At 36.7% G+C, this 10,509-nt stretch overlaps 1 protein-coding gene across 1 annotated transcript; it reads right to left on the bottom strand.

Moving 5' to 3' along the window:
• Positions 1–1,279: 1,279 nt before the first annotated feature.
• RB195_020697 (uncharacterized protein) lies at positions 1,280–1,657 on the bottom strand (the record flags this gene model as incomplete). The annotated part of the gene is made up of 1 exon (XM_064189106.1): positions 1,280–1,657. The coding sequence occupies one exon, from the start codon at positions 1,655–1,657 to the stop codon at positions 1,280–1,282; it is 378 nt and encodes a 125-aa protein (XP_064044987.1).
• Between the last annotated feature and the right edge of the window lie 8,852 nt (positions 1,658–10,509).

Raw genomic sequence — 10,509 nt, 5'->3', positions numbered from 1 at the left:
CACGCGCTGCATCTTCCGGGCCGTTTTTTACGCCAATTAGCAAGAAATGGACGGAATCACCCACCTCTTCATAATCTACGATCCCGTATACGAATACTACACCTGAAATCCGTGCCACCTCAGATTCGTGGGTTGACGCTTTTAACCACCGTGTATCGCGCCGCAGTGCGCCAAGCTACTACATGGACAAGGCGACTCTAAAAAACAATTAGCTGCTACCGTAGGATTTGCAATAGCCTTGAAGTTTGCACTTATCGCGTACACTATTTGTGGCGGCTGTTGAGGAACACCAGGAAGAACTTTGAGAGGGACGATTCTCAGTCTGACCAACCATCCAATTTCAGTCCGACAGACAAGGAGTGAATTTTACCTTTGACCTTTTTCACAACATAAATAAATCAAAGATACAATCTTTATTGTCTCAGAGATACATTTGTCTGGTTTGTAAACAAATCAAACGTTGTTTTTATTCTTTCACAAATAATCTTTCACATATATAAATTAAACTCTAATAACTTGATTAATCATAAACACCAATACGATATTCGCTACTGATGACTATTATGAAATAAAACATACAAGACAAGAAATGATAATCGTGAGTGAAGAAAGTTTCGAGGCAATAAGAAATCTCTAGAATTAGTAATCACGTTTCCTGGAACAGATTTTTTTCTTGAATGTGCCGTACAGGTGGACATGTGCTTTTGGGCGTTAGGAGAAGATAGAACAGCAGGAGAATGTGTGGAATTGGAGAACAGGTTAAAGATGCAGATGCTAGCCAGCCGCCGTGCATGGACTTAATCGCTTTAGACGAATATGCTACCATTATTCGAAGTAGCCGAGGCACTTCTTTCCTTCTCTTCTTCTAGGTTGTGGAAAAGAAGAACGATACAGTCGTCACAACCATAATGATAAAGATAGGGGTTTCACATAGGATCATATTAACTGCTAGCTACTATCTAAGAAGCTGTTTTGGTGTGTGTATCATTACTTTGAATACGTTGCATCATGATGGGATGAATGTACAGAGGAGTACACATGCGCTGATGTGCAGCAGCGCGGATACGGCTTGAGCAGTAGCCAAGATTTGTAGGTGCTTTACTACCAGCTAACGTTTGCGTTATCGCCAAAGATTGGGAAGTCAAATCTGTAAATGACTTCTAAAACGTCTTAGCATTCAGACAGTTTGTATATGCGGTGGCCAAACCTCGATTAGTGCTCACCTCATGTGATGTAATGGTAACGTACCTCGTACCAAAACCATCATTCACAAGTGCTTTCACATAAGAGACAATCCGCCTGTAGATCGAAACCCGCAGAGGTCTTGATATGGGCTTAGTTCGTTTGCAATCACAACACACTCATCGTTTCCCATTCGACCGCTATCGTTGTTCTGGACTTCTCGAACACTTTTTTGTGGTCCCCTTGCACCACTAACCTGATTGCTATCACTGGCTAATCGCGAGTGCAGGAGTATCCCTCTGACGCCGTTGCACTCTGTCATCGTCTCACTCCTCTCTGGTGCCGGCGTACCACTCTTTCGTTGCTGGACCCATCTCACTGCTTTTTGGCGCTGGCACACCACTTCGCACTTGGATCTCATTTCGTCCCCATTTTTCCTATCGTTGGGGCACTCATCTGACGCTGCAGGATGCATATTCCAATTATAACTATTTTTCAATTTCTCAAGATCCTCTTGGGTTTTGGGTAAAGCTTAATGAACCTCATTAAAATGTGGCGACAGTTGTGAAAAATTTAATTCATCCTCGGTGTTAGTGAATCAAGGAATCAAGGGAAAAACAACAGATTGGAGGAGGAGGAGGAGGAGGGAGAGGGGGCAGATAAAATTCAGTCGAGTAGATCTTTCCTGATTTAGGGAACTTACTACATCATTTAGAATTTTTTCGGTCCACCACTTTCAAATATCAATGCGGTAAGTGAACTTTTCTGTTCTGCTACACAGTTTGACCAGATATTTATTAGAACAACTTTTCAAGGGCTAATTTCACAGTCAACATTTGAACAGTAAAGGTTTGGTTAGAGTCACAATTTTGGATCACATATTGGGATCCTTTTCAGATGTTTCTGGAATCATGTGCTACTTTTCTTGGAGTAAACCAACACTGTTATCGATCTTTATTCTGGCTAACGTTTCGGCGTCGTCTCCTTATTCAGAGCCTGGAAAATCAAGACACGTGCAATCCATCACTTAATCGCACTGTCATCCCACAAGACATTAGTAATGAGCGCGATAATTCATGATTCATGATTGAACTTTTGGCTACTATATGAGACGCTTCCAATGTTTTTCGTGCCGATACGTCAGATTCGCGTGTCAAGATCGTGACCGCTATCTTGGAGCTGTTATCATGACACCGATGCGAGTACCGTAACGAGTACGTGAGTACGCAAAAAGCATTTTAAAAAAGTCTTCTTTTTTTTACACAACAACATGTGTTGCTCCATCGTTGTCTTCATAAATCGAAGAATACCCTTCCAAGAATCTGGACAAATGTGTCAGGGCGTGTTTCAGGATGACACAACCTCTATTCTGCCTCTATTTCAGGCGCATTGTTCCTTCCAAGAAAACAACCGGCTCGACGTCGGCTACATGTGTCCCGACAACAGATTCAGACTCAGGCGATCTCTTTGCTAACGCAGATGTGAGCAATGAGATGAAGATGAAGATGATCCATAATTTAAGCAGATGGCATAGCCGTTGGTATGGTCCCTTCCTTGCATATTGATGACGTTCTGATAGTTCTCCCTTTGCTTCTTGAAGCAGTATCTTCGGTGAAACCTTCAGGGTATTGTCATGTTCTTGCAGATCCAACTCTACCCTTAGTGATTAGGCTCGAACTAAGGAACTGGCGCTGCCCAATCAATGGTTGATAATCATGCATTGTGATATTATGTGTCTCATTAAGTCTATCTCTGTCAACCTAGTGCCAGGATCGCACAGATGCAGACATTCAGATGCAGGAACAGTAACTGTATGAAATGTAGCGGTGAGTGCTCGACTTTGTGGCTTTGTTCGATATTTTCTAATGTTCCAGTAGCTTTTCTAATGACGCACAGAATCAGCATCAAAATTCCCACTATTTTGTCCAGTCAATCCGAAGTTTCTGTGCCTACCTGTTGCATCCCTCTTATAATTTTGCCTCGGTGCGAACAATCTCATCGACCGCTCCACGCTCCGTTGTCATACGTGTCATGAACTAGGCTTGACTTACCGTTTTATTCCACTCTAAATCACCAACGTCCTTGTTTTCGTCCATAGCGATCGAGGAGCTGTCTTTTCAACGATGAGTTTCCTTCCGTAACGATTTCGACGCGTTTGAAAGTGACATTGTGTTGATGGATCCGTCAAGAGGAGGACGACTTTCCTTGGTGGTACGCAGAATAGAATATGAACTTACCCACTGTTACTCCTTTCTACGTCAGACTTATACATATCAGAGACACGTGGCTGTTTTTACGAGTGCGATGGGAGAAGGGTATACCTCCTTTGAGAGAGAGGGGTATTCTCCTCCGGTGCGGTGTAATCCATTGCGCTTCTACATTTATGTTTTGGTGTGTGAGTGGGGAGGACTGTAAAACACAAAAATTGTGGAATTTCCGCTCTCAGATAGTGACTCTCTTAGAAGGCCTAAGCTCTTGTTCTAGCATGTTCTTAGTTGTCAGAGGGAACCTCAAGGGAGACATTAGGTACAAGAACGTTACAAGTATCGTATAGTATACTATTATCAAATTTTTCCTTCAGAGCATCGAATGGTTCGCATGATCCTGTATACGCGACAAAGAAGAATGGCAAAAGGTATATTAAACGGGGTGAAAGGAGTTATGCGAACCATTGGATGATCTGAATGGAAAGCCTGATGTATACATGTAACGTTCATACCTGATATCTCCCTTAAGGGTCCCAATCAAGTAAGAACGTTAGAACAAACATGTAAGCGTGCAAGCAAATCATTATCTGAAGCGGAATTTCTGCAAACTTTTTGTTCCATATGCTTATCGTGAGAGGAATGGGAATGCGTCAGCGCGAATACGTAATAATATTCCTGAAACTGATTTTCACCTTTTGAAAACCGAGTTGTATGCCCAATATCCAAATTATTAGTCTAGTCGCCAATTTATAAGGAGAGTGATGCGATAATATAGGTTCTCAAGTATAAAAGACAAAAAAAGAGCACTACCATTCGGTATTCTTCACACATTTGATACAGCTTCTTCGTTTTGTTTTTTAGAGGGTTGAAATGTAAACAAAAATGCACACAAAGGAGGTTTCACCCTTGCAGCGGTCATCTTCAACATCGCTTTTGCTTGTGATGACACTGAATGCTATCCATAAGAAGGCTCAGAATTTTTTTTTACTCTTTACTCTTCCTCATTCAGAAAACGTATCCAGAGGAAATCTGAATAGGAACGAGAAGTGAAAAAAAGAACTACTTGTGCTGAAAATGTTATACGTTGCAAAATTTACCGCTACCGTTTATTTATCTAAAAAATCTAAACCCCAAAAATGCCTAAACAACGTTTCTTAGAACATTTGACGTGAATATCCCATCCAATAGTGATGAGTTCAGGAGCAGGACACGTTTTCTTGAGTAGTAATGCATAATTTAGAACTCGCGCTCGTACCAAAAGCGCGGGACGGAGCTTCGTGAGGACGACATCGTGTGCTCTTCCCCGTTATTAATATGCTTACACCATTACCATGATCCCCACGCAAACAACCATTTTCCGCTCGAGATATTTTATTGATAAACAACATTTCTCAGCACTCATATCCTAAGGGTGGGTTCCACGCACTACTTTGTAGTTTGTGAAAAAAACATTCTGCTTGCACTGATTCCAGAATATCGGCTGAGGTGCTTTTAAAAATAACCGCTTTTGTTAAATATTTTTTATTTTCTTTTTAAATTTAAAATCCTAAAATAAATTAATTAAAATCTAATAACTTTAAAACTTTATTTTGACTACTTTTCAATGAAAACGTAAAAATGCAGAGTTAGCACGCAACCATTGAAATAATTATGAAAATAAATAGGTGGAAAAATCAAGTAGATATAAAAAGTGTATATTATATAAAAATATACATAGTAATATATAACAGTGTATTTGTGTCTCATTTTCTTGGAGAGAAAATTAGTCTAAATTTAAATTTTTGCAAAAGCCTGCTTGATATTTAAAATCCTAAGATAAATTAATTAAAATGTTAAACTTTAAAACTTTATTTTGACTGCTTTTGAATTAAAAAAAATAATTAATTACTTTTGCAAAATTTAAATTTAGACTAATTTTCTTGGAGAGAAAATCAGTCTAGGTCTAAATTTTCGCAAAAGCCTGCTTGATATGTCCATGGAAATACAGTAACTTTTCAGTCGACAGTCGCTAAAAAAAAATAAAATTATTATTATTAATCTCAAACAGTTATAGCAACTAAATTTTTTTTTCGTAGAAACGTCGTGGTGAAGGTTTTGGGGGAGAGCGTTTGCTTCACAGCAGCAACAGCCACTTAGCACCAATCCTTAATTTTATTTTAGTACGAAAACAACCCAATCCTTGTCTTTTCCAAGATTCTTGAAATTTTGAAAAAAAAATCTATATCTAAAAATTCAACCATAGTAAAAACAATTGACCATAGTAAATTCTAAATTTCTGTTAAAAAAAGAAAAGAAAAAAAAGGACTCAATCTATTCCCGACCAACAGGGAATATTCACATCTTCTCTTCAGGAAGAAGTATGTGCTTATAAGCTACGTATGCATCCTGATGATGTGAACCACTTAGCTGGTAAGCGTTGTTTTTGTTTGGTGAGCATTAAGAAGAGCACTTCTGGTGGTACATTTATTTTTTTCTCGAGCCCTGGAGCTGTAAACAATGGTTGGTCGACGATTCGGATGGTAAATGCAATTGGAATTTATGCAATTAGTAAAGATTCGGCCCCCATACGCTCAGCGAATTCAGTAGGACTATAGTAGAGGTCTGTAAATGTAAAGGACGATGGAACCAAGGTGTAGATACGGATATTTCATATTTATATATTTATTTTCTGAACTAACACCACCGTAAATTTCATAAATAAATAATAAATAATAGATAAAAATAAATGATGATAGTATAATATGAGATAGTATTTTATGATATATTAGTATTTAATTTTAAAAAAATCACCTCAGCAAGATTAAATCATAATCGAGTACTCCTCGTTGGATTATATCCGAGTAAATCGTTGGATAAAGAAAAAGGAAAGCTTCCCTTTCCTTTTCCATTTTTGAAATGTACTCTTGAAAATAACCACTTTTGACTATTTTTTCTAACATATGCTTTTTTTTGAAATCTTTTTTTTCTTCTAAATATTATACTGAAATATGTCTCTATCTTAAGATCCATATTTTGTTCCACTCCTCATAAAGCAACGATCTTTTTTTTCCGAACATAAAAATAGAAGCATGGGCAGAAATTGCTTTTGAAGACTTCTGTCGGGAAGACTAAATTGTATTTTTTCACACTTTCCTTCTCTTCTCTTCTTTAAAATTAAACACTAAATTTATTCCCAAGAATGTTCTCAGTGTTAAAGTACTCCTCCGAAAGATATTCTAATTCGACTTAATAGGTGATATAAATACAAAAAAGTCTTCGCATGACGTTTTTGTATTTATATCACCCGAAGTTAATTTTCGAGTACAAATACCTCATAGAACTCGAGAAAAAGCAATAATAAAAATAAATTAACTAGTATAATCTCGACGATACATGTTACTGCCAAGAAAAACTTGATAAAATTGTTATGAAGTCGTACGGAGATGAATATGAGAAAACATAAAAAGGTTGGCGTGAACAGTACAACTGAGTACTGAATTTTTTCTGTGTTTCCTGGTTCACGTATCAACTGACGTAAATCGAAGCGACCATCAATTATCAAGTGCCATCTTCTGAAAACGTGAAGTGTGTACGTAATACATATGAGGTTATAATATATAAAAAAGCGCATGACTTTTTTGTATTTATATCACCTATTAAGACTAAATTTATTCTATTCTCTTTAAAAATATTTTACAAAGTATTTCTAGTAGTACTTCTTGTATGATTATGCTCTCATACCATTACGCTAAAATTAACAAATTAACAAAAAAAAATTGAGTGTCTCACAATCATTGGAATGTTTTTTTTGTTGATATTTTTATTTCCGGTGAACTTTTTTTTCTAGGAATTTTCTTCCTGAAACATTACTGTGGCACATGTTGACCAAATACGTCACATTGTTTTTTCTTCCTTTCAGAGATTTCAGGAACTTCATTGCATACGTTAGCAGTAAAACTCATACACTGAGGTCCTCCTTGACTAAGCAATTGGATTTGTGTCTATTGTTTTGGAGGTCCATGGGAGTCGCTACGGAATGCATTTTCCTTCGTAATTATTGTTGATTCTGGACGTTTTCCAATGCTTTCGTGTATGGATATCCTTGGAAAACGTGGGCCGAGTTTTAGTTCTCAATGGATGGTGGATTGATCGAATGAAAAAAGTGCTACGCAGCTCTAATCCACATTTGTACCACAGATATGTACGCGGAGAATTTGCAAGAAAATTTGTAGGATTATAGAATTCTTCCCTGGGAAACTTTGAAATAGAATTAAGCCACTTTGGAAACGAACAGCGGAAAGAAACGTCACTTCTCTTTCTGGAATTTCAAGTCCATTGTCTCAGTTAGAGGCAGAGCCTCTGTTTTTTTTCCCCGAGAGTAACATTTTGTTATGGAATCCGTACGTAGGATTTCTTAGGAAAAGCATGAAACTGTTGTTTTTTTTAGGATCATTTCTTTTCGGGATTTTTCTCTGAAATTTCCAGTGCTGTTTTGGGAACGTTTTCTATTGTTCTGATGTTTCTTCCGTGTGCTTCCGTACGAACGTTTCGACGTAGTAACCACCACCACCACAACTTCAGTTCGTATTCGATTCAAGAGAAGTGCAGTGAGGTGAAAAGGAGTGCACGCACTCCTTTGCACGATCGTCTAAATTCTCCTCACTCTTTCCTCAGCTCATCATCAACGAACGTATACTGCGCATATCAGGCTCGAAATCGGCGCTCATCAAACGAACCCAATCAAAATCGGCCACGCCTTGTGTGCATTGAGGTTCGTCGCCAGGAGAGGAGTTATTTCGACTTTAAACTCACTAGGCTAAGTTGTTATTTGTTTTAACCTCAAGCATCAAATCTTTTAATTCTTTCTGGCTTTTCTGATTAGGAAAAAATTAAAATAAATTCATCATCTCTCCCATATTATCCTCCTTAACGAACCTTTCGAGCCGATCCCAACCTTAAATCACGACTGTCCCTGTAGAATTTTTCCAGAGGTCACTCTGCTGCATTTATTGGACAGAAAACTTCACATAGAACTTGTCCAAGTCGTTTTATACTGCCTTAAATCCAAATCCATAAGTTTCTGACTAATTTTTGTGGATTTTTTTCTTCCGTATAAATCCAGCTCTATCTATCCTCCTACTAAGGATCACATCGTAGGAATAGCGTTTGTTTTTAGGCGCTCCTTCCTTATTCCGTCGAGCGTTCAACAACTTTTCGGGCGGTACTTCAATGATTGGATTTTTTTGGGGAACAACAACAGGCCCTAGTCGTACACACTATCATAGCTGATGCTCGATTTTCCTTTACTTTCCGGAAATTTCAGGATGAAATTGACTCGTACTAAGATACATTGAATTCTCAAGTCTATACTTCTAATTAAATTTATGCTCAAATCCCTTCAATAATATTTAACGATGAGAAAGTAATGTCAGTAGAAACTGAAAAAAGTATATTTGCTATGATTAGGATCACAAATTACTTTATTAATTTTTTTCTCCTATTTCGACTAATTCATCCAGAACTCATATTTTTAATTTTGAATCAAATTGCTGACAACAGATCTTTGATGGATTTTTTTTCCATTAATTGAAAAAAATTCAGTAATTGTCGAATGCTTTCATACGACCTTATGCGGAGTTTTTTTTTTTGCAAACGGAAATAAACTTATTTTGAAAACATTTCGCAGTTTTCTAATATACTATTATTATATTATTATTAGGACTTATTATTATTATTATTATTATCATTATTATTATTATTAGAATTTGGGCATTCCTGTTATGCTGTAAATGCTCAGAAAAAAAAACATTTGATCTCTTGTTATAGCTGAAAAATAGCTGAAAACTTCGTGAAAATCCTGGAAAATACAGTTTTTTTTTTGGTAATCGGATCCAATACGAGAGATATTTTTTTCTCGCTTTGGTTATCACATGCTGATGAAACAAATCCACGGTTCCATGGAATTATTGGTTATTCCCTCAATTTACCATTTCCACATGGCGTTAGCCAGGCAAAAAGTTGGCATTTCAACTTGTTTGAGTGACTTATTTGAATTCCTCTCGAGACCACAAAGCGAGGTTCATTTAAAATACGATTTAATCAAGAATAGAACGGGTACAATAATGGATGTTTCGGCGGTAGAATTCATTTCGACATTTTTTCATTCTATGAAATCATTTATCTTCCTTTTCTCTAGTTTCTCTGTTTTTTTCGTATAAATTTACTTTCATTCACTGAATACGTCATTCCTTCCATCTTTTGCTTTTTCCTGAACATCTTTGAAGCATCTTAAATTGTCAATTTGCACGTTTCCGTCACATTTCCTTAGTTTTACGAAATTGCGAGCGAACAAGTTGGAGAATAAAATGAAATATATGGCACACATTTCAAATTTTTCAAAAATTCTCCGAACATTCACGTTCACCTTTTAGTAGGGGTTTTCGGACATTTTATATTTATATTGCATTTTTCAATATTATTTATTTATGTATGTAAATGTTTATTACTTATTATTTTATTATATATTTTTATATTATTTTTTATTTTACATTGAAAACATTTCGGGGTTTTGGGGGTGGTTACAAAGGTTTTTTCTTTGCTTCAAATTGTGGTCGAGTTCGAGGACGTAAGTTTGCATGTTCTCAGGAACCTGATCTCTTGATGTTCTTAGATCTTGATTTCATAAAGTTTTTAAAAATTAAATAATATTTTCGGACATTAAATGCGGTATAGTCGACTTCCTGTACCTCTCTTAAAGTAGTTATTGTTGCATTAAAAAAAGTCTCAGTCGCTAAAATTGTCACATTTTGGTTAATTTAATGAAGAAAATTAATTTAAATGCTGAAATTAGGAGAATTAGGTGGTCAATTAGATGATTACTATAAATTCTGTCCCACTTCGTGACATTATCAGAGTTTTTTATGCGATAATATATCCAGAAAAAGATAATTCGCCCAGAATAGGAAAAAAAATAAAGTCCGCAAAGATCAGTTAATCCTATTCCGCACCGCCCACCCCTAATCCCTCTTCCCAATTATTCTTCTTATTTGGCACGAGACGAATTTTTTTTGTACATTTTCGTTTTCCCTCCTGCTTCTTTTTGAGTATGAGTTTTTTTTCCCCGGATAGACGAAGCTAATCT

The sequence above is a fragment of the Necator americanus genome, chromosome II (assembly GCF_031761385.1).
Source record: "Necator americanus strain Aroian chromosome II, whole genome shotgun sequence".
Lineage (NCBI taxonomy): Eukaryota > Metazoa > Nematoda > Chromadorea > Rhabditida > Ancylostomatidae > Necator > Necator americanus.
Note: the sequence above shows the minus strand (reverse complement) of the source record. Positions and strands in the feature narration are given on the sequence as shown.